This window comes from Pseudonaja textilis, chromosome Z (genome assembly GCF_049901715.1).
Source record: "Pseudonaja textilis isolate UNSWEBS1 chromosome Z, rPseTex1.2, whole genome shotgun sequence".
NCBI classification, from domain to species: Eukaryota; Metazoa; Chordata; class Lepidosauria; order Squamata; family Elapidae; genus Pseudonaja; species Pseudonaja textilis.
In genome coordinates, this window is record NC_142008.1 from 21,411,214 (window position 1) to 21,436,579 (window position 25,366).

The following is a 25,366-nucleotide window of genomic DNA, read 5'->3' on the forward strand; positions in this document are numbered from 1 at the left end:
GGGCCACTTAGAAGAGTTAAATGTCTGGAAAGCTAAGACTATCATGTTCTGGTGTAAAACTTCACAATGAGAGCTGAAAAGGTAATATCCAGAGTAATGCTAATTGCAATGATGTGTCTGAAAATGCCAACTGTGGATTAGAGTGATTTACAGTTTATAAAGATTGTAAGGGAAATATAAATAAAACAATGGGAGCATACTAAAGGAATTTGGCAATACATGATAGGAACTGGTTAAGAAAACAATTATCCATGAAAAAAAAGAAAGCCCAATGGATAAAGGCTACTAAAAGTAAGATACATTAAATATTCTCTACCTCTGAAACTGCCTTCAGTAGAAAACATACTTACATGTATTCACAAATACACACATTGCAGAACAGAAGACAGGAAGAAGGAGAGCCCTGAAGGGCAGAGGGGATGCAGCTGTGCCCTTCAACATACAAGATTTGCAGTACTTGGCAATTCATTAGAATGAAGAACTGAAATAAACCTGTGCTGACTGGACCTACCAGCCTGTGAAATTTGCTGCTTGGTAATATAGGTTAGAAATGTGACATAGCAGCTGTCAAGACATATCCAATCCACAATCTTTTATTGCTAATATACACCAGGACAAGTAAAACAGCAAATGAAATTATAGTCATGTAATAGATCTTGAAGATCTAGCAAGGAAACTGAAAGACCTAGTCTTTCTACTTCATAGACATTAGTCAAACAAGAGAGAATACACAATACAATATTGCAAATGAATTGATACAATGACAATATTACCAGTGGGAGAAATTTAATTTCTGTGACTTTCTGGACATTTAGCCATAGAATGCCAAGCTTGACCAGGAAGACTTTAAATGAGATCCTACACACGGATTTGAACAAAAAAAAATCCTGAAATAGATCTCAAAAGAAGATTTGTGTACTGTACAAGATGTTGGCAGCATTATTAACATGGAGCCCACTGAAACATTCATAAAGAGCTTTGGCTAATGAAGTTGATGGCTCTTTTTGGGTTAATATCAAAGAGTATTAACTTAGATTATCAACAGTATGGATCAGCTTTGGTTTGAAGGCTTAACACATCCTACTGACTTGGATCATTCCCATAACAGCCAGATCAGTGCGGTATAGATTAAAAAATATATAAAGTAGCAGTATTCCAATTTTTAATCATATATTTTTATTTTATATAATGATTACAATATAATTAATTAATATAATTATTATATTACAATGAAATTTAGTAAATAAACAAATGTATCAATTTAAAATAGATAAAATATTTTTTTTGCCTTTTTCTGTTCATGGAAGTATTTTTGGTTTCTATTTTTGCATGTAACAAAACAAAAGGATACAACTCCATATTCATAGTGTTTTGCAACCTTCTGACATGCTTGGATTTGTTCATCTATATTCTTTAAAAAAGTAGAGTGAATGAGAGTAGCAAAAAGTGAACATGTAGTGTATTTAATATTTGCAACACTGAAGATTCAATGTGACATCAGCATTGCTTTGCATGTCTTGGGCTTTCTGCTTTGTTTTGAGGAAAATAAATCAGTTTTAGTAGTAAGCAAGACAAAGTTACTGTTTTGCTTACCATGCATAATCCCATAACAACTACAGCATTTGCAATAATGCTAGAGCTAATAAGAATTTGCTGGATTTCTTTAAGCACTCTGTACAATATATATAGAATATATTATTAGCTTTAAATTATACTGGAATAAATAGAAATACGATTTATGCTTATTATTTGCTTTAATATACTTACTGAGTCGGTTTCTTCAAGCAATTTGGTCACGTGATTAACGTCCACATATATGAAGTGATTTCCCTAAAATATTCAATTAAATAAGATTGTAATGTTTAGTAACATCTATGAATGTAACAACTCTTCCATTTCTAACCTAGTGTTGTGGCCCACAGTGATTCAGACAGTGAGGAGATTGGGGAGAAACATGGGCCAGTCCTGGAGTCTGGGGAAGACTCTGACGAGTAATCTGCATCAGAGGCAGAGATGGGGCCAGGGCCGTCTGACAGTTATCAGCTGCCTTCAGAGTCAAACATCAGTGAGGCAGAAGAGCTGGAGTCTGTTCCCAGTGTGCACATATGCAGAGTTGCCAGACGAAGGGAACAGTTGAGGAACAAAGGCTGACTTGGAAGGAAAGCCATGGGTGGACAGTGAATGGCCCCGCCCCTAGAGAATAAAAGAGGAGCGAAAGGGGACTGAGGCTTTTCAGGAGACAATTCGTTCCTTCCGGTATGCTTGCCAAGTATTGCAGGGTCTGAAAGATATCGGCCTGGCCACGCTCCAAGCTTGATAAAGGTTTGTAACTGGAAACTATATTGAAAGACTGTTGGCCGGGACTTTGTTGGATAGGAAATTCATTGTAAATCAAATAAAGGTTTATCAAGACGAGGACTCGGCTTTGTGCTGTTGGGGAAGCCTAGGTCAGAACACCAGTTTACTTATAAAATCTGAAAAAGTAACTTATTTCTTTTACTTTTAATAAATGGTATTTATAAATTTTACATGTTGTCCCAGTATAAAATTCAAACTGAGAATGTTTTTTGGTTTCAGAGACTATTATGAAGCAATTGTAAAATCTTAGAAGTTAAACTGAGGAGGGAAACAATTAAAGATCTACAATAATCAAAGAATGGGGCTAAAATGTTTAATCAACCAATCAACCTACCCATCTACCTTATATAAATATGCATAGATTTTAATATTCCATACATTCATTCCAAATGTATTCATTCATTTATCAAAAGATATATCAGAATCTTATTTTAAGATAAAACTATAAAAAGCCTGTGGTATAACTACAAATGTATAGCATTCCTGTACTTGCACAAAAGCATGCCACCCTCCATCCTTTCTCCAGCCTTACTGCATTAATATGTACCTTTTTTCGGCCTTCCCATGCTTGCATTATACCCAGACTGCTTACACACCTAGATTGCTGCTGCAAAGTGATGTTGTCACAAGTCATTGCATCTTTTGAATACACTTCTTAGCAATAGCAATCCTGGCCTCAGTTTCAACCAAAACTCAAAGACTATCTTTATTTGAGCAAGACTGATGTCATCTCTAACTGCTGGATTTTGTACTTCAATGACAATGATAATGACCAAACTATATTGTCGAAGAATAGTTGAATTCTTCATTTATGTTGCCAGAAGTCTAATTCTAGAATAGCAACATTGAAGTAGTTTGATCTCTAGGTAATCAAAAGCAAATCTCTCTGCAATATTTGAACACAAAATAATGTAAGTAAGTTTCAAACATCTTTTTCTATTTTTTTTCTTTTTTTGAATGTTTTATTTATTTTTTCTTGAATTAAATTTGTTTTGTTTTGTTTTACTATTGTACTTAATCTTTAAAAAGTTTTCAAAAGTTCTTACTAAATAATTCTAGGAACTAAAATATTTTAATCTATGTTTACTACAAAATATATCTGATCACAAATCATAGCTGTAAAAAATATAAATAAAATAAAAATGCTTTTGGTCATGTTAAAAAGATAATAGCCATACCAATATACTGTTTCAGACTTTTATTGTGGTACACAAATAGAAGTCTAAGAAATTACATGTTATTGGAAATATCTGTTATTTTCCATGTACCATAGGTCTGTCCTTCTGATAACTAAACATCTATGCTGCACAGGATATACATTTTATTGGTCAAAATGAAAGTAAAATATTTATAATCACTGGATAAATAGTTCTTTCAGCCTAACATCTAGAAAATATTCTATGTAACATCGCCAATGATTACATACTTTCTTTGCATCTCGCTAATTTTATCAGCACAAAATTTTGCTGAATATATTTGTGTTTCTATACTACATCCACATCATCATTAAAACTGACGAGTGGGAACATGGAACTGTGAACTTCATGAAACATTGTAGGATTACACAGCTGCTAAATCTCCATGCAGATAGCAGGCATTTCTGGCTATTTTTTAGTCTTTCTTCTGCAGTCCTGTGGGTGTTCTGTGGCCACGCCTGGGAGGGCTGCTTGGGTGATCCTGGGGCTGGAGGAGTGGCTCCCTGCTTTGTGGGTGAGAGCCACTGGGCAAGGTGCCATTTATGCATTGAGTGGATGTATTCTGAGTGTGTTGGGAGATAAGTGGGGGCTGGATGTGACCCCTCTGCAGCAATAAGGAAGGGGTGGTGTGAATTTGAGGGTACTGAGACAAGTGCCAACAGTCTGTCACTGGGAGCAGGTTCCCCCCCCCCCTTTTTAAGGAAGAGTGTTGGGGATGTGGGATGGAATGGTTCTCAGAGAAGGCAGAGAAGGGCGTCCTATTTCAGTGGTAGGGAGATACAGGTAATGGGAGATATGGGAGACAAGTGGGGAGCAGGCACGGGGAACACGACCTCGGTGTTTAGTACCAGTCTCGTGTTCTGCCCCCTTGCACTCACCTCATTTTCCTGGTCAGCAGATCTGTGGTGGTTCTGGTCTTACACTGCTGCTTTTAAATGTCAGATCAGACTGCAGTAAGGCTAGCCTTATTGCCGATCTCATCCTCGAAGAGAAGGCTGATCTGGTTTATATAACTGAGACCTGGCTGGGCCCAGGGGCAGATGTTCCCCTTGTAGAAATGTGCCCAGTGGGTTATCGAGTCTAAACCTCAGGGCCTGGGAGAAGGTGCGGCTGTTGTTATCTAGTACCCTCCAGAGGCACTATTCCACAAGTGCCTGGCTGTGAGGCCCTTTTTCTTATGTTGGGCTCAAGGGATCAGGTGGGATTGCTGCTGCTGTACCAGCTTCCTGCTGTGTGACGGTTCCTTACTTGGGCTCCTGGACCTCACCACAGGGCTGGCGGTAGAATTCCCCAGTCTTATAATTCTGGGGGATTTCAACCTGCCTTCTCTGGGGTCGGCAGCAGAGGTAGTCCGAGATTTCATGGAAACCATGACTTCCATGGGCCTTTCCCAGATCATCCAAAGCCCAACTAATAGTAGTAATAGTGGTAATGCACCCAATTTGGTGTTCTTGTCAGAGCAGTATCTATGTGACCTGGAATTGGTGGACCTGTCCTTGGTCCTCTTGTCATGGTTGGATCACAGTCTGGTGGCAATGAGTTTCTAAAGAGCTGCACTCCCCTGCAGGGAGGCAGGACCTATTATTGATCCACCCCGTCAACTAATGGGCCCAGGTGGGTTTCAGAAGGAGCGGAGGGTTATAACTGCAGATCTAATGTGCAGTCCAGCTGAGCTCTTAGTCACTGTTTGGAATAGGAAGGTGACTGAGGCTCTGGATAGGATTGTACCCTTGTGACCTCACCTCAACCGTAACCTCTCTGTGCCCAATGGTATGACCCCTTGCTGGTCACATGAAATGCACGAGATGTCTAGAGCGCTGCTGGCAGAAAACAGGAGGTGAACTTGATCAAACTTAGGTAAGAGTTGCTAATAAGACCTAACTCGTGGCTATTTTTGCAGCGAAGTGTAAATACTTCTCCACACTAATTGCATCTGCAGATAATCACTCAGTGATCCTCTTTAAGGTGAGCCGTTTCCTCCTGGAGAAGGAGGAGATTGAAGTCCACCTGAAATGCTGAGGAATTTGCGGATTTTCTGGAAGACAAAATCGCTCAAGTTCGTTCCCAGTTAGATGTCGGCATGATTGATGATCTGGTGGAAGCTCCTGAGGCAGGTTCTTGCCCTGTTATCTGGCAATGGTTTGACCTTGTTGTTCCTGAGGAAGTGGACAGGATTCTAGGAAGTATGCACGCAAGTACTTGTGTTTTAGACTCATGTCCCTCGTGGCCTCTGAAAGCAACCCAGGAGGTGACAGGCAGGTAGACTCTGGCGATAATTAATGCTTCCCTACAGGAGGCGATGGTGCCCCACACCTTAAGGAGACTGTTGTCTGCACTCTTATTAAGAAGCCATCACTGAACTCCACCTGGTTGGATAATTTCCGACTTGTCTCCAATCTTTCCTTTTGGGGGAAGGTTGTTGAGAAGGTGCTTGCACAGCAGCTCCAGAGGTTTCTGGATGAAAATGATTATTTCGACCCCTACCAGTCTGGATTCCAGCCTGGATTTGGGACAGAAACAGCACTGGCCGCACTTTTACATGATCTCTGGTGAGAGTAGGACAGGAGTAGTTCATCCATCTTGTTCTATTTGACCTCTCAGTGGCTTTTGATACCATTAATCATGGGATTCTCCTGGGTGGCTTTGTGGGGTGGGAGTGGGAGGCATTGTGCTGTCCTAGTTAACTTCCTTCCTCTGTGGCTGCTCTCAGTCAGTTTTGATAGGAAGGGAGAGATCCAGCCCTTGCCCACTGCTTTATGGGGTTCTGCAGGGCTTGGTATTCTCTCTCTCTGCTCCTGTTCAACATTTATATGAAGCCACTGGGTGAGATCATCCATCACCATGGACTGAGGTATCACCAATATGCTGATGATACTCAACTGTATATCTTGGCCTGTGATTAAGTGTTGCTGTGTCCTCCCTATCGCACTCCCTGGAGGCTATTAGGGGCTGGATGGGCAGCAACGGGTTGGAATTAAAATCCTGCAAGATCAAGTGGCTCTGGGTTTGGGGTTTGTTGGCTCAGGGAGAATAGCCACCTTTCGTCTTGAATGGGTGGACTACCCCAAACAGAACCTGTGCATAATCTAGGGGTTTTCCTGGACTCACGACTTCTGCTTGAAGAGCAGGTGTCGATCGTGACCAGGAGGGCCCTTTCGCAACTGCGGGTTGTGTACCAGTTACGCCCTTTCCTGGACCAACAGTCCCTACTCACAGTCACACCCTGGTCACCTCCACGTCTTGATTATTGCAAAGTGCTCTACATGGGGCTGCCCTTGAAGAACATCCAGAAGTTTCAATTGGTGCAAAATGCAGCAGCCCGAATGGTTTTGTGCAGATCCCGGTGTACACATATTTCAACTCTCCTGCGGGAGCTGCATTGATTGCCGATTTGCTTCTGGGTGCAATTCAAGGTTCTGGTTGTCACCTTTAAAGCCCTTCATGGCTTGGGATCAGGTTATTTGAGGGAATGTCTCTTGTCGGTCACATCTACCCGAGCCATTAGAGCAGGGAGGCAGGGAATGCTAAGGGTCCCATCTCTGAGGGAGATACACCTGGTGGGACCTAGAAGAAGGACCTTCTCTGTGGTGGCTCCATCTCTCTGGAACATCATTCCCTCAGATTAGAATGGCCCCCTCTCTAATACTCTTCCGGAAGGGACTGAAGACCTGGTTCTGCCATTGAGCCTGGGGAACCCAGAGCAGGAAGGAGCCCATCAAATGGCTCCTGTGATTTGCTGTCATCGGGGCAGGGGGTGGGAGTTGGGGTGTGTGTGATTTTTTTTATTTTTTTTCCAGATTTTTTTTCTATTGTACTTTATTAATTTATTTGATTCTTTTTGTTAGTTTTTATTGTTTTTTTATTTTAAATATGGTTTTATATTCTGTAAGCCGCCTCGAGTTGCCATGGGTGAATAGGCAGCAATATAAATTCAATAAACAAATAAATAATAAATAAAATTGCTTTTTATGTTTTTAATCTAAACCCTAGAGGGAAAAATGGGATATAAGTTAAAATAAAATTAAAGATATATGAGTAAAACTGTTATGATCAGTAAGTTAATCTTTGTAAGAAAATAAATTACATCGATCAATTAAGAACAACAAAAAAATCTAGTTCTATACAATGTTACGTAAGCCCAGTTAAGTGTAGTTTAAATATATGGTATAAATGGTACCTCATCACTGAGCAGGACGTTGGACTAGAAGACCTTCAAGGTGCCTTCTGTTATATTGTTCTGTTATCAATTAGATTGGCTTTTATTCATTTTTTCAGCCCAACTTGGAGAATCAATTTGAGGTTGAATTATTCATCACTGAGGCCCAGAATAACTAAATCACTATATTCATGTGTATTTGTTTGGAACTAGAATCTTCATTTTAGAGAAAGGCTTTGACTTAGAGCTATAGTGCCTTAAGATATGGTCCCAATGTTTAAAAAATAAAAAGGTTTCTGTGCTTAGAATGAAGTCTTCTCAGGAATTTATCTGTTAAGTATATATACACAAGCATCCCTTTGTATATGTATGCTCACATTTAAATTTAAGTAATGCTTAAAGTTGATTTAGTGGCCATTCAAAGTTACAAAGACACTGAAAAAATGATTTAAGACCGTTCCTCATGCTTATGACTATTGCACCATCCCTATGGTTGCATGATCAAAATTCAAATGCTTGGCAAACGGTTCATCTTTATGACAATTGCAGTGACCTGGGTCACATGATCAGCTTTTGCGACCTTCTAACAAGCAAAATCAATGGGGAAGCCAGATTCATTTAACAACCAGGTTACTAACATAACAACTGCAATGATTCATTTAACAACAGCGGCATGTTGTAAAATGGGGCAAAACTCACTTAACAAATGTTTCACTTAGCAACATTTTATGCTCAATTGTGGTCTTAAATTGAGGACTATCTGCAGTTGTTTCTGTCTCAAAAACAAATGAGTATTGATCCTCAGTTTGCTTGTGCATCAACATCCTGCCCATTCTCACTTGTTACTTTGGATTTATGTTTTTAAAATCGCCTTTGTGTTCCTATACCCTGCACTTTTATTTATCCTAAAGTTTCTTCCACTGTCTGTTGTCTGTTTTGGATCCCCCCAGAGGAAAACATAGATGGTGTTTTCACCAGAACCATTTCCAGGAGCAAGAGAGAGGGGTAGTCTTTATTAATAACAGAATTGGAAGGGACCTTGGAGGTTTAGTCCACTCCAAACCTCTGCTCAATCAGGAAAGCCCATACCATTTTAGACAAATCGTTGTTCAATTTTTTCTTACAAACCTCCAATTAATCACCTACAACTTCTGGAGGGAAGTCCTGCCACTGATTAATTGCTTTCTCGGGAAATTCTAATACCCTCAGGCAGATTCCAAGGCAACAACCCCTTCTTTGATAGGCGCAGTAAAAAAAACCCTCCACAAATCGGGGTTGGTGAGAACACACTTCTTCTTTTGGCTACCACTTTTTGCATTTGACAGGGCCCGTTTCGTGAGGCCCGGCAGCCCCGCCTATACGGCCCAAAATATATATTGGAATTGAATATGGCCGCCCATTTCTCTCACCTGCTCGAGGCCGTTGCTGAGTTTGCTGTCCAGCCTGGAGGAAGAGGAGAGATGTCTTTGTTTTTCGCCAAAAGAGGGAACAGTGAGGATCGGGGAAACTTCCGGCAGGGCCGGGGAAGCCATGGCTCCGAAAGGCTCGGCAACTCAGGCTTCAGCGCTGCCGTTTCCACTGAGGAAAACACAAACCGGGCGCCGTTGCCATGGGAGCGAGAGAAGCTCCAGCGGTCCCATGGGCGAAGCGGACAGCAGGCAAAGGAAAACCCGCAGAGAAAACAAACGAACACGCCCTCAACCAAAAGCCTTCAGCTAGGGCGATGGGTCCCCTGCCCAGGGCAAGAAAGTTGCCTCGGACTGCGGCAGCCCCGAAATTATTGCTCCTTTTCGCCACGTCAGCTGCTTTGTTATTTATTATATGACCTACGAAGACTCCGTTAGGTTAAAGGTGTTTATAGTTTTGCGGAAGGGAAAAGCCCTAAGTATCCGGGAAAGTAAGACTCCCTTCGATCCAAAGCATGTTCATTGCCCGTGAGAAAAGCGCCCCAAGGGCATGGCTCCCAAACGACATTACTGCACTAATAATATCCGTCCGTCGGTTAGTAACCTTAGCGGTGTAGTCGACAGCTTTAAAAAGGAAAGAAAAGTTCGTTCCAGCTCACCAGATGGTATCGATCCAGTTCCTGGCGGTCAGAAATGGATACAAATATGAGAAATCGTCATCGTAATTTTAAAAAGCATTTATGCGCCCCCCCGCACCCCCTTATCCTCTGAAGGCTTTTATCAGGAAAAGTTTCTCTTGATGGTTCAAAATCTATGATTTTGATTGTGCAAAGTGATTTAAGGCAATGTGAAGATTCTCAATCCTGAAGAGAATCCCCCTGCTTCAAGAGTGTCAACATTTCCCATGTCAGTGTTTACTTTGTCCTAAATGCTAATGATGTCATTTTCCAGAATAGGTTCATGGCATGTCAGCAATATCACCAGGCCTATTCAGAAATGCTGCATATGTATCTCTTTTCTATAGTTATTCTGTAGGTATTCCATTGCTTCTGGCTATAAATGTGTATAAGGGGCTACAGCTACTTCTGTGCAGCATTGCAATGCAGGTATAAAATGGTGGGATTTGAAATGTGAATCCATACTTTGTCATTTTGGCTTTATTTATTTTCACCTAACTCAGACTGTGACTCTGTACAGTACACAATATAAACACAATAAATCAAAAAGGAGAGAAAGTATCATATAAAAATAAGTAGGGGAGTACTGGTGGATTTTAAAAACATAACTAGCATATTTATTTCATTTTCATTCAATCATGCAAATCTTATGCACTATAAAATCTCTGATAGACTGAGTGACAAAACAGAAATCAACTGTCTGTGAGAACTCTCTGAAACAACCTTCAGTGGAGCAGAAAAGATGCATCAGACATATTTCTTCAGCTTTTATTGGTAATCAGCATTGTAGCCTGAATTGTAATTGAATAATGATTATTCATTAATCTACTGAGGTCATTCACCTTTGTGAGCAGTATTAGGAATTTCCTATTTGTACTTCTCCCTTGACAATGTTGTAACTTTAGAGCAGTGGTTCCCAAACTTTTTCAGTCCAATGCCACTTTGTGCTACAAACTCATCCTCGGTGTCCCCCACCCAGGGTGGGATTTAAATTTCTGTGGGTGTGGCCTAATTTGAGGATGTGGCTTGCTGGTCACGTGACTGGGTGGGTGTGGCTTGCTGGTCATATGACTGGCTCAAGTGGCTTGCTCTCTGGGTGTGGCTTGCTGGTCACATGACCAGATAGGTGTGGTTTGGTGGTCATGTGATTGGGTGGGCGTGACCAGGTTACTGGCAAACCAAATACAAGTAGTCCTCACTTAATGGCCAGTTGTTTAGCAAGTGTTCTAATTTATGACTGGCCTCCCCAGAGCTACTTGACCTGTTTTTGGAGTTTTGACAGCCATGCACACACATACACATACTCTCCCTTCTAACCCTGCTGGAGCAGGTCATTGGAATTGGCAAAGCATCTCTGATTAGATTCTAGTAGTGAATAAAATCTAATCAGAGATGTTTTGCCGATTCTTGTGCATTGACATGTGTGTCCCTTCTTGTGCACAACCCAGACGCTTTTGTGATTCTTTGCAGCAAAAATTACCGACCTCTCGCTTTGCTCAACTTTTCAAACATGCTACCACTGCCATGTTTTAGGTGCCAGCCCCATAGCTCCACCCCACTGAGCCCGCTGCACCGGAGGGACCTGCCCAAGCAAGTCCGAGCGAAGCAGTGCACCAAGTCAATGGGGTGAGAGAGGAAAGAAAGAGAGAAGAAGAAAGAGAAAGGGGAAAGAAAGAAAAAGGGGCAGATGAAGAAAGAGCGGGGATGGAAGGAAGGGACAGAAAGAAAAAGAAATAAAGGAGGGAGAGAGGAAAGAGGAAGATAATGAGATATCTATTCTAGTCCAATCACCTGCTCCAGCAGGGTTAGAAGGGAGTGTGTGTTCTCGTAATTTACCAGTATATTTTGGTTTTGCCTTGCACTTTAAAACATTGGGGAAAGGTAATTTTTAGGGTGGAGGTTTGGTCCAATGGATTCTGTTTAAAGCCTCAACAAAATGTGAGAGCTCCATGATAGTCTTGACCATGTTCGTCCACAAAACCTTTAATAGAAGCCAAACATGTTTCAATGTGCTGGCAAAGATGTTTCAATGTGGAAAAGGGCCTCAGTCTAAACTAGGCCTCATTTCAATCTAATGCATCAGCGCTCTCTCTCTCTCTCTCCCTCTCTCTCTCTCCCTCCCTCTCTCTCTCCCCATCCCTCTCTCCCAGACTGGCTTTGCTCTACTTTCCCTATGTGCCTGCGGGGCCGGAGCTTCAAACATGGATGGATGGATTGATGGATAGAGAGAGAGAGAGAGGAAGGTAGGTTGGTAGATAGAAAGGTAGATAGATATATTGGTAGGTAGGTAGGTAGGTAGGCAGGCAGGCAAGCAAGCAGGCAGGAAGACGGATGGATGGATAGGTAGATAAGTAGATAGATATTGGTAGGTAGGTAGGTAGGTAGACAGAAATACAGGCAGAAGGCAGGTAGGCAGACAGACAGACAGACAGAACGCGAAAGCGGCAGCACTTTGGGAAAGTAAAGCAAACCCGCTGTCACTGAATTCGAGACGCTGGCTCCGGAGCAGTGCAACAGTCAATGGGTGAGCCTGCAGTGCCGGCGCCTCGAACACCCCCCTGCCACCTTTTAGTGCCCCTGTGCCAGCCCCCTTGGGGGCACTAAGCGGCGGCAGGGGGGTGCTGGCACCGCCGGCTCAATGGGGTTTGCCTGCGGAGCTGGCGCGTTGAACACAGCGGCGGCACATTGCGAAAGTAGAGCAAAGCTGCCTGCCCTGGGCTTCCTCAACCTTGCCCTGTTCCAGGAAAGAGGGAACTGCATCGCCCTACGATGTGAGTGCCCCAGGCGGGGACATCTTGGGAGGGCGATCCCTGGCGGGAGGGGCAGCCTGTGAACTTGCTGTCAGGCAGGGCAACTACAAAGAGGGGCGGGCTTGGCTGAGCAAGATCCTGGATATTGGACATGTGGTCAAAGCCCCCCTTCCTCTGCCTCCCCCTAGGACAGGGGTCTGCAACATTAAACACCCAAAGAGCCATTTCGACCTGTTTCCCATAGAAAACAACACCAGGAGCCCCAAGACATGGGTGGGCATGACAACTCAATGTCACTCCCACTGAGGCACATGACCCCCCCCCAAGGTTTTGTGGTTTTCTGTGTTTTCTTTGGGGAACAGGTTGCTCTCTCTCTCTCTCCCTCATTCCCCACCCCCCTTCCCAACTCCCACACCTAGGGAATAACTGTAAGGAAATTTGGCCACGTTCTTTCTGTCTCTGGAAAGATACAAAAATAAACCTTGCATTCCAAAAGGAGTGACAGTCAGGCTGTTACCTCACAGTGCTACAAGGTTGCTGCCTTAGATCACTGCTGAATCCTTGAAAAACTGGGCAAAGAGAGAGTGGGGAGCAGACAGAGCTGAATCTCTCTTCCCGCCCACCCGCCCTCTCTGTGTGTATCTCGCTCTCTCACTCCCAGTCTGTGTCTCCTCTCTCTCAGAAAACCCTGCATGCTCTCTCTGGGGCTCTTCGCTGTCTCCTTTCCTTTCTTCCTTTTGGAAATCTGGGCTGGCTGAAGAACGAGAGGAGGAAGAAGGGGAGGAGGAAAGCGTCCACCACGGCTTTCGCTCGTTCCTCAGCTAGGCCGGATTTCCAAAAGGAAGGAAGGAAAAAGGATAACGAAGAGCCCCAAGTAGAGCACGAAGGACTTTCCGAGAGTGTGAGAGCTTTTCTTTCTTCTTGGCGAGTTTTTGGAAATCCAGGTTGGCTGAGGAATGAGCGCAAGCTGTGGCTCAGGCTTCCTTCCTTCCTTCCTCTCCTCTCGTGCGCACTCTCCAGGCCCCACTACAGCCGGTTCCATGGCTGTTTGCTGCTCTTGCAGCACCTGTGAAGCACACTCAAATTTAGTGCACCTTACTCCATCCCCTCCTCCTGGAGCCCATTACAGTGCAGCGCATTAGAGCTGCTGCATTCCAGGTGCTGGATCTGGAGCGGTGCAACAGTCAATGGGGTGACCCTGCAGGGCCTCGAACGCCCCCCTGCTGCCTCTTAGCGCCCCCCCGCCATCCCTCTTAGCGCCCCACTAAGGCATTCCACTGCCCCCCAGGGGGCGGTACTGCCCACTTTGGGAACCATTGCTTTAGAGGATACAAAAAGCTTAGGATAGATTCAATAATTCCTTTCATGACCTATTGTATCCTAGGTCTCTGAACATTTGTGTTTTATATCCATAGCCATATGTCATTCAAAAATTTTACTTTTACCCCATAATGTCTAGCTAATCCTGTAAAAATTGCCAAACTCAGAAGATATTGTTATTCTAATGCAAATGCCTGTGCCTCCACAAAGTACGTGTTTGTTCGCAAAGTGCATGCATGCCAGGCACACCCACCAAACCACACCCACTGAACCAGTGGTAAAACTTTGAATCCCACAACTTGATAGAACTTTTCTGCTATAAATTGGATGAGCAGCTATTTCTTGGCTGTTACTGTGTTTCATAGATATATTATATTTCCATGTTGCATTTTTGTTGCATTAAACTACTCCCAATATTATTGGATTGAGCATAATGTAATCCATAGTAAATACCGTTTCTCCAACAATACGGCCTCCCCCAATAGGAAGTCCCAGCATGTTTCATAGGCATGAAATGAAATTAAGCCCCTCCCCCCAAATTAAGGCCTATATTAAAACATGCGAAATGGAGGGGAATGGTGGGGGGGCTTGCTGTTAGGAAGTACTTTTGTTGCATTCCCGGATACGGTGCTGCCTGCGTTGACCCCAATACAAAGTGCCCCACCAACGCCGAGATCAACATCCAAGCCGTCGCTGCCCGCTCGAAGATGCAAGGGGGGAATTAAGTCACCCCCAAAAAGATGGCCTAGCCATTTTTTCAGGGTTCAAAAAAAAAATAAGACCCAGCCTTATTATATGAGAAACACGGTTATTACAAATGCACATTGAACATGTAAAATGTGTTTCACAAAGGAAGTTTATTATTATTGTAACATCACACATTTGTTCAAGAATGGGCACACATTTCAGAATTTATACTGGTACAGTCAAATAGACAATATTAAATAAAACGCAGTAGAATCACAAAACAACTTATCTGACATAAATTCAGCTCTACTGTACTCTATAGATGCAGTAAACAAATAACAGTCAAAATTAAAAGAGCTGAGTAACATTAATCGAGACACACAGTTTAAACACAGAATGAAACCATTTATAGCTATGAAAAATTAAAGTTCAGTTATACAGATTATATTATGCATATAAATTTTATTTTGAATATCACACATACAATAAGCTGGTAGAATATTATAATGCATTGTAATGAGAAATAAAGTTATTTTTTTAGAAATTGAAAATATTTGAAGTTTACTAAAAGTATATAAACGATTTATATTTATTATATGGCTTTTACTCAATTCAAAATATAGGGCAATAATATTAGTTTCGTTGAAAATATCGGGTAATGACTGGTGTGTAATGTGTGTGTGTGTGTGTGTGTGTGTGTGTGTGTGTGTGTAAAATGGCCTGGCTTAATAATGATCTTAGACCTGTCATGGTGAACCTATGGCATGAGTGCAGGAAGTGGCACGTAGAGCCATCTCTATGGGTACGTGAGCTGTCACCCCAGCTCCGTTCTACTGAGCATATGCATGTGCCTCCCACCAGCCAGTTGATTGTTGGGTATCTGCCATGCATGCATGTAGGGGTGGGGCGTTTGTGGGAAACACATGTGCAGGGGGTGAGGGAGCACGGGGGGTTGTGCATGTATGCGCAGAGGGCAGGAGGAGCATGGGGTTCTTGTGTAGGGGTGAGGGGAGAGCAGGGGGTCGTGCGCGTATGTGCAGGGGGCAGTGGGAGTGTGTGGGTCACACATGCATCTTCAGGGGAACGTGGGGGTCGTGTGTGCATACACAGGTGTTGGGTGTTGGGCATGCATTATGGGTGCAGGCACATGTATGCGCGTGCACTTTCGGCACGTGACAACAAAAAGGTTAGCCAACACTGCCTTAGACCAATATACTGCAATGTATGAATATTAAATTGCTAATATACTTCCCTGCATTTCATATAGCATAATAGAATATTTCCACATATTTCTGTTAGATGCAAACGGGAAAAAAAGACTATAGTCTAATTTACAAGCTATCATAAATTGTTTAGCCACAAATCATAGCTTCACAATATAATAAGATAATGGTTATAATATAATTGAGATACAATCAAAATTAGCTTACCAAGCTCTGGGGATTGTTATAATAGCGCATAATATAAGAAAAATGAGCACAGAGAAAGTAAGAAATATGTAAGAAGAAATTAAGAGAGATTAAGAAGAAACTGGACAACCATTTGTCTGAAACAGTATAGAGTTTCCTCTTGAGCAGGGAGTTGGATTAGAAGACCTCTATCTTGCAACTCTGTTATTTTGTTAAGCAAATACTCATTCTTAGTCAAACACACTGGTAAATAATCTTGGAGCAGGACCAGTTTCCAATAATTAGCATAACTTATGTACATTCTGGCAATTAAATTTGAGTATCTAGAAAAAGTATTAATTCTAGGAACACTTTGGTTAACTTAGAGTCATACTACTGACTCGCTTTTGAACTATATTTGACTTTGAACTGTATAAATTGGATTACAATCCTATTACTTTGTATGTTTTTAAGGCATGTACATATGAAAAGCAATGTACATTTGTGGATTGAAAACTGCAGTCTATTTAATAACATTTCAATGTGGCTGTTTTATCTAAAAATACAAGTTTATTATTTGGTATTATATTTAAAATAAATTAATCTCTCTTTAATATGAAAAATAACTGCTTTTAATTCTGTAAGAACACTTTCCTTAAAATATTTTGTGATATAGCATTAAAATATTTTCAGAACATTTGCAACTAAGTGCAAATCAAAGATCCTGGACTTGCAGTAGCACTTGTAGTGTAAATATATTTCTTGGGGCATTTAATGATAAATTCCCTTGTGGGAATCTGATAATAGAAAAACTGCTCACAGAATATAGTCAATCTGATTTCAAATATATTTATTTAGAAAACAACCTTACTTGATTCAATGGAATATACAGTACTTATTGGGGAACAAGGGATCAACAATTTAGTAATACATTTTGTTGGAAATTACATGGATAGAATCTCCTTCATTGTGAATTTTATTGGTTTATTTAAATTTGCTATAGCTATCAATGCTTAATGGATTTGGGACAGTAGAAACGTTTATCTTCATTTCAATCTGATGCAGCCTGAAAAATTTCTGTTATGTCTGTTAATAACTATAGATATCTAACATTACATAGTGATCAACAATGAGGCAGCATTAATAGTTGCTACATGTACTTTGCATTATGTTGAGGATTTACTCATGTTTAGCTTCTCCACTCACAGAACAGAAAGAAACAAAATAAAAAATACTGTATTTGGTGGGTCATATTAGAAAAAATCTAAATTTATGAGTATAGTTTTAGGTCATTTAAAAACTAGGATGATAATTGTTTGAACTTTTTGGTGATAGTTTACTTACGTTTCTGTAGGTTTCAGCAACTTTTTTACCATATTTCTAATTAAAAAAAATTTTTTTAAAGGAAAATGCAAGAAAGCTGTGATGTTTGAGGATGAAAAAAGGATGTTTGAGCTTATCTCAGATTTAACCATACTCTTAAGAACTGACCTGCTGATAATAGGTTGTCTAGATCCAAGCCAGCTAGCACAACTATTGACAGAAAAATATTTTAACATCTAATATTTTAAATACGATGAAATTTAAGAAGTCTTGAAACAACCACCTAAAATTTAGCATATAGCATATACAAGAAGTCAGTCATGGCCAATGATTGATGTTAGGAAAACTGTACCACGTTCAACCTTTTTAATGTAAAATTTGCTTGTATTTGTTTAATAAAGAAAAACTTTTTATAAAAAAAGAAGTCAGTCATGGCTAAGCAAAAACAAAATCATGAAAGAAATGGCTGATAAATACAAGAATTTACATATTTCCCTTTAAATTGTTTAACTTTTTAGGATCATTTTTTTCACTTCAATTTTTTAGAGTTTTGACTGTTAATATAGTCAAAATTAGTCTGAATATAAAAATCAAATTAGTTTATAATAGTTTAGCCCTTTCTTGTTTCATATAAAATTATGTTAATAACTGTTTCCTATTTAATTCCTACAACAGTAACTATACCAGTCTAATAGTTATGGCTGTAAACCCATTAACAACTACCCAAAAGTGCTTAAGTATCATGTGAGCACAGCAATTGCTCAAACCTAAAAAAAATACGTTGCTGCTTTAGGGAATTTAGTTATGCTTTATTAAAAACAGAAGAAAGCAAATTAAGCAATCCTATCTCTAATCTGTATGAACTTCTACTCTATAGATATAATAGCAAGATAAATGGCATTCTTTATTCTTGCTGGCCATATAAATACTAGCAAACAAATACTAGTTTTTAAAGATAGAAAAATTATTTAAACATTTTATTTTATTATCTACTATGCAATAATTGTTACAAAACGAATTTAAATACTGCTAATATAATGTAAAATATGAAAATAACTCAGTAATATATGTTCTACTCTCTGAGGACTCTAACATAATATATAAAGTGATGGTGAATACATTTTTCACATACATCTGGTATTCTGGTATCATTTAAGAAAGAATGAGAACAAATGACATATACATTATTTAGTCATAATTCATGGCCTGCAGCAATACTGCAATTCTGGTAAAAAGTTCTCAATAGTCTATATTACATTCCCCTTCTTTCCTAGTGTTTTTCCATAGGTGCAGGGCCCACTTTTTGTGGTTCAACTGAATGTTACTTAGTTTTCTCCCTAGAAAAATATTTGCACAGATGATATACCATAAATCTACAGAAGGCTGCTTCAGATTTTTTAAAGCACACAACAAATAACATTTATTTTGTCTGTATGTTTCGAGAATCTTCACTGACTTTAAATGGCAATATCGGTAGTAGAACACATGTAATTGATGAAGTAACATATTAGCAAAGAACAGAATAATGATTATGATTCTGATACTGAAAGTTTTAAAAATTTACAACTGAAGCTTCAAAAATGGAATTAATATTAATCAATTTATGTTAATTTGGTTTTAACAGATTAATTGTAGAAACTGAATGTGTTGTTATGAAAACGCCGTAAATAGCACATTTAGTAAAGCACAATAAAGCATATTTAAAATATACTACTATACTATTAATATTATAGGAAATATTACAAGTCGCTAACAATATATTTCAACCAAATATACTCTTTTAAATTATATTAAGATAATCAAATGCTATACTTGAATACTTCATTTTATTCAAAAGTTTTACTCAGTATGGAGATAAGTGAATGCCACGAGGTATTGCCTATGACTATTGAAAGTTAAGGCAAGATCATTGGTACTTTTCCATCTACTATATGTATCACTGTATCAGAATCAAGATGTATGTTATGGAAATGATTGCTGTAGAATTCTAGTGACCTGCATCTATATATCAAGAGAATAAGTATTAGACTTTGGAATATTTAATGTTATATTGAGATAAAGAAAGCTTTAGATCTGCCCTATTTGATTAATTTTTTTAGAGCTTGTACTTTCAATCAGATGTTCCACATTCATAGTATCCTTACTATTAATTGTTAACTGTCTATAACAGTTGTTAAATCCTTCAGTAAAGTAAAATTGTTATAGTTCAGTTATATTGTTCTGAGAGAAATTTTATGTCTCTGTGTGTATGTATGGAGAATATGGATTATATTTGATAATCTGATAAATTACCAAATTCCTCATAGGATACAATATATTTCTGGCTGCCTCAAAAGTCTAACTTGGTCCTCCTACGTAAGAAAGCTAAATCATGGCAACTAGTCCAAAGTTTATTAAACTGAACAAATTATAAAGTTTATTAAATTTAATAAACTTTGGTCTAGTTGCCATGATTTGACCTTTTTACATGCTTTTGGCCTGGATGATTGATTTTACATTTACATATTTTTCCTGCTATATTTATAATTGAAAGAGTTATTGTTTAAACAGCTATGATTATATTTAGTTCAGATGCTTCACACATAGTTGTTTCATTCTGCCTGCTAATTGCAATCCACTGGCTAATTTAGATATCAAAAATATAGCTAGGTACCAGTCAAAATATTATGTAACATTGTTTAAGCTTACCAAATTTTTTCAGAATTCTAACAAAATCCTAAAATAAGACAATAAAGGGAATGTGAAAAAGTCCAAAAACAAGATCAAATGTCTGTAATTATATCAATCTAAGATGGAAGCTGTGGATGAAGCATATTAGCAGTCAGAAACAAATTAATGGTTGCTATTCTTTGCATAAAACACAGTGTAGGTCAGCTTTACAGTGTTAGGTATTTGGTGCTGTCTGAGGTTGCATTTTTCTTGCAGATGCTTCATTACCTCATTCACTCCCAAGAATCCATCCAAATAGAGTTTATTGACTCTCAAGCTACCCTTTTTATGGGGGAAAGAGACACCTAACACAAAAGCATCTGACACTTTTTTTTAAAAGTATCTGCTTCAATCCCCTATATCAGGACTGTCAAACTCTTGGCCTGAGGGCTGGATGTGTCATGTGCCGATCATGCCCATGCCTGGTTTAGCAAATGGGGAAAAAAGTTCCAATACGTCACCAGATGCCACCGTGACAATGTGAGTTTGACATCCCTTTCCTATATGGTATATGTTGCTTGCTGAACAGTCTTGGAGAATTCAACAATTGTCACTTTTTTGATTGAATCTTAAAAAAAGCTTTTGTTCAACTATGCATTTCCTTTATGGACCAGTAGTTATGCTTAGGAGTTTTTTTTCAACATTTAAAAGAAATTAATAACTTTTAAGTATAACACAGTTACAAATACTAACACTACAATGGCTTTCTATAAAAACTTTTAAATATACTTCTCAGTTTTTAACAAAGAAATTCCCAGATTCAAAGTAGAAGTATTATCATATTGTATACTTTTATATTTCTCATTTTAGCAGGTGACTACATGTTTGTTTTCCCCTTAAGTGAAAAACATGGCCTTGAATAGCCTTATCTGGATCCAGGGGCAGTGCTGCAGCCCAGTTGCACTGCTTGATTTTTTTTAAATTTTCCATAATTTCCTAGTATATTTGGTTTGAGTACTATGTGAAATTTAAATAATGGTTAGATTCAGCTGCATCTTTGACTGCAGAGAATTCTGGATCAAGGGAAGAAATGCTTCAGGGAGTCTAAAGGCTAACAGTAATATCAGCTGCCCAATGATATCAGAGAATGATGTCAAATGTATCTCATCTAATAATAATAATAATCAGAGCATTAAGAATGCAAGCCCAAAAGTAGAAAAGCAATTAGGTAAAAATTGCTATAGTAGATTTATCTTTTTAAGTGCTGAAATCTAAAATAGCTCTAAAGTTAGTTTGAACCAAGAAAGAAATTTGGCCTTTATGACAGACCAAGCCCAATGAATAGGCAGGATCAAAATAAAGAATTGGTAATTATCCTTCTGGCCTTTAGGAAGGACTTGAAGATTTAGCTGTGCCATTGTTCCTGGAGGTCTGCAGTAGTGGTTAGCATTGGCAATGGCAGTATTAAATGGATATTCAATTTATATTTACCAGCTATGATTTATATTTTATGGAATTTATAATAATGGTTTCAGAATAGCTGTATGCGGTTTTGTTTATTTTTTTACTGTTTGTTTTAATTGTTGAGTCAGACTTATTGTGAGTCACACTTGTAAGCTGATAAATAAAAACGGTTTACATTTCATTAATTTAAAATGAATTGTCATTAATAGTATTAAAAATCTGAGCAGTAATTCCAACTTGCTGACAACTTTTAGACTAGAGGATTGTATGGGTGTGGTTGTGGCTCTGAAGTCCCTTTATTGAGTCTTGTATGCTAATTGAAGCTACAACTAATAGGTTGCAAACAAATCCATCCAAAAGAGATTTATTCTGATAGTTTTCTGAATTCACTGGAACTTGTCATCTGTTATATTTGTTTAAATCTGTAGTCTTGGAATGACAAGAGTGGCTTAAGCTTCCCACAAACCAAATCCTTCAAAATAAACTAGTTATCTATTATGCTGAAAATGCAATGTCTGCCTTCACCTGTATTGCTTATATTCTGATAATATCCTTAATGCCTGAGATATTTCAGTCTAAAACCTATACAGTATTAAATACAGACATTTAAAGAGACAAGCATTATGGTAATATTTTCATTGTTACATGACTGTAATTCTTTCTGGTGAGGGATATGGATCAGATCCATTTCCATCTTGTATAAATTGTCTTTTTTCCCATCCTTTTCTGATCTTTCTCAGTTTCCTATTTATACATGGTAGAAGCAAAATTATCTTACCCAGAATTACCACACAAGGCAAGACAAGTGCAAGAACAAAATTTGGTGGTGTGTAGAATCTGTAGCATTCTTCTTCAAAGGCTCTTTTCCATCCATAAATTAATACATGGAAAGTACTTATGAGAAGAGCGACGTATCCAAGTGTAGACTTTGAGGTTTGAAGATGAGAAACAAATACAAATTAAAATGCTGACATGATTTGCACATATAGCTAGCTATTAAAAGTTATTTATAAAAACTTAAACTATTATAAACATAGATATAAATGGTTAGTTTCTTACATATTTTAGTATGCAAACAGGATGAATAAAAATTAATTCGGATCATAGCTAAAGGACTTGTGAACATACAATAAAAACTAGAGTTCAGTATTCTGAAAATTGGTATAATTTTTAGTGTGATTATCCCAATTAACTTTTGCAATTAACAGAAAGACAGTGAAAAATGAATGGAAACTCCTTAAATATTCAACTGCTCATTGGAAAGGCCTTTCAATTTTTACTATTAGTACAGAACATAAAATATGCTCCACTGTTAGAAAGCAGAACCAGAAACAGAGTTTACTTATTTGAATAATAGTTATGAACATAGTTTTTAAAAAAAGACCACCCAAAAAACAAACACACAAATAAATAATAAATTAATTAGTGGATATTTTCCATGTATAATTCTTATGTATTCCTAAAATGTATATTGGGCTATTAATTGGACTATAATTTGTTGTTATCAGGACACTGTAAAGGAATTGTGAATATTTTAAAATGATACAAATGATATAAGGGGACAAGGTTAAAATCTCTGATATTTACAAACAATATTATAAGGGTGGAGCTTGCATCACAATAATCTTGTATTTCCTATTTTCCCTACTCTGAACCCTCACGTGCAGATACTACTGTAAGGCATATGGATTTTTTTTGCTTGAGTGCATTGCAGCTTTTATCAGAACCTTCCTTTTTTTAGTGAGCTTCACTAAGAGGTGACTGACTTAAGCCCTTGCAACTTTTGAGAGATTCATCTGATGTCTTAAAATATACCCACTTAGTCTCAAATATACAGAAGATTGAAGTTTTTCCTCTCTCATATATCATGGAGGTCTTTGGGAGCTGTGAAAGAATAGCAATAGCACTTAGACTTATATACTGCTTCAGTGCTTTACAGCCCTCTCTAAAGGGTTTACATATTCAGTATATTGCCCCCAACAATCTGGATCCTCATATTATTGACCTCAGAAGGATGGAAGGCTGAGTCAACCTTGAGCCTGGTGAGATTCAAACTGCCAAATTGCAGGCAGCTGACAGTCAGCAGAAGTAGCCTGCGGTACTGCATTCTAACCACTATTCCAACAATAACGAGTTGTACTTTTTGAAGTCCTAGAGTTGTTTCCTGTTCTCATTCTCATTCAGTGATAGAACTGTGTAGAAATAAATACAGTACGCTTCATATCAATTTATTTTTGAGTAACTGTTAGGAATGTAAGTTATCTAACAACTATTTGGGTTGGAAATATATAAACCAGGATAGACATTTTAATACTGTATCTTTAAGAAAATGCAAAACTGCAATTGGGTGTGGATCCGCAAATGGCCATAAGATGGAGCCAGAAACCTGGGTTGTTTAGTCCGAGAAGTCTCAGTGAAGTGAGTGAGTCTCTGTTTCCTTCTGTTGGAAAGAGTTGCCATTCCTCCATTTTTCCCTATTGACTGTTATTCTTGGATTTGATGTAAGTCTGTTACTGAACTGTTTTTTTGATACTGGACTTTGATATTGGAATTATCCCTGGACTGAACACTGACTGCTTTAACTGTGAATGACTTGGACTGTATGTGGACTTTGCTTAAACATTTACTGGAAGTAAAAACCTACATTAACTGTACAGTGTATCTGTGTGCTGTGTGTGTATTATTCAAACACTCTTCTCACTACATCTCCCTGTATGCGCTCATTCTCCTAATGGGGAATTACCTCAACAGTAACCATTTTTTAGGATACCATTGCTTGTGTGTCACTAGTTTGAAAAATATATTACAGATCACACAAGCTTGAACCTTTCAATATTGAATTGCTATTAAAGTCTTTTACTAGATTAGATTAATTACATTTAGTATTTCAGTTTAGTACACACCTGAATAAAGCTGAATTCCCTCCAGTTTAATGATCTGTTTACTGATGGAATGGAAGTCACAGCCAACAAAGAAAGCAGCCCAAGGCTCATTATTCCAAAAGAGACGTACATTTCAATTCGCCATACTTCTTCCTCATTCCAGGAATTTTCAATATTTTCATGGACCTGGAGAAAGAGATTATGGAATCTTTAACAATTGTAACACATTTATGGAAACTTAGTTAAAACTAACTGGAAGACCTGATGGGTTTTAAAGTGTGCCCGGTGAACTAATATGAATGGGAGCAAAGAGGGAAATAAGAGGGTGAACATTATTGAAGCTAAACCAATTTTTAAAAAAGAAATAAGTAATACTTTATATATTATTATTTATCACTGCATAATTATGTGACTTTATACATAGTAACATATTTAAAAACCATAATTGAATATTTCTTTTATGAAGGAAGGAATGTTTAGGCAATGATCAACATAAATTACTAATCATACATACAGCAATATCAATGTTCTGAATTACTTGACCCCAAAAAGATATTTTCCTTACCTGTTGATAAGCTGTATTTAAAAATAGATATCGTTCTGACCTCCTCATAGGCAAGCAAAGGCTGTAAACAACATGAACTGTTGCAAAGAAAAAACTAAGTAATCCAAGCTGCTTTCTACATTGCAACCAGTTCTCTAACCAGGATGGAAACAATTTGTATTTAGTACCATAATAAAGTTGATAAGCAGCTGCCAGGAGCCCTGATAAATATACTAGAGATAATAAAGTAATTGCAACAACTGGCAATGTCTTGTTCACAATCTCAATGGGAATCTTATAAAAATCACTCTGATGGTTTCTCACATAAGGATGTATTACATCTCTAATAAAGGAATATATAAAAAAGAAGGTGGCTAGGCCAACAGCCACTATCACTGGTCCTTTCCAGAGTGTGAACAACTGAAGAGGTAAATTTTCAATTTCCCTTGCAGATGATAAAGTGCCCAAATCAATAGGAATAAAACTGAGCTGACGAGCAAGTTCAATAACCTGATGTCGAGCTTGAATGCTGTTACTGCATATGTAAACCTAAAACGAACAAACAA

The 25,366-nt window shown here is 38.6% G+C and overlaps 2 protein-coding genes across 8 annotated transcripts in view; both read right to left on the reverse strand.

Annotated features, from left to right (window-relative positions):
* CFAP69 (cilia and flagella associated protein 69) overlaps positions 1-9,593 on the reverse strand; it is a 45,113-nt gene extending 35,520 nt beyond the window's left edge. For both annotated transcript variants that reach the window (XM_087917797.1, XM_026716161.2), the window contains exons 1-3: positions 9,120-9,593; positions 1,768-1,830; positions 1,352-1,411 (exon numbers count right to left, since the gene is read on the reverse strand). In XM_087917797.1, coding sequence (XP_087773923.1) covers positions 1,352-1,411; positions 1,768-1,830; positions 9,120-9,242 — 246 coding nt within the window. In that variant the 5' untranslated portion in view covers positions 9,243-9,593. The remainder of the gene's footprint in view (positions 1-1,351; positions 1,412-1,767; positions 1,831-9,119) is intronic.
* Positions 9,594-20,896: 11,303 nt separating this feature from the next.
* LOC113446476 (metalloreductase STEAP2) overlaps positions 20,897-25,366 on the reverse strand; it is a 47,139-nt gene continuing 42,669 nt past the window's right edge. For 2 of the 6 annotated variants that reach the window (XM_087915250.1, XM_087915251.1), the window contains exons 4-6: positions 24,822-25,349; positions 24,278-24,442; positions 21,489-22,300 (exon numbers count right to left, since the gene is read on the reverse strand). In XM_087915250.1, coding sequence (XP_087771376.1) covers positions 22,016-22,300; positions 24,278-24,442; positions 24,822-25,349 — 978 coding nt within the window. In that variant the 3' untranslated portion in view covers positions 21,489-22,015. Of the gene's footprint in view, positions 22,301-24,277; positions 24,443-24,821; positions 25,350-25,366 lie in introns of all 6 variants that reach the window. The other 4 variants (XM_087915253.1, XM_087915254.1, XM_026716159.2 and 1 more) reach the window with 3 other exon arrangements.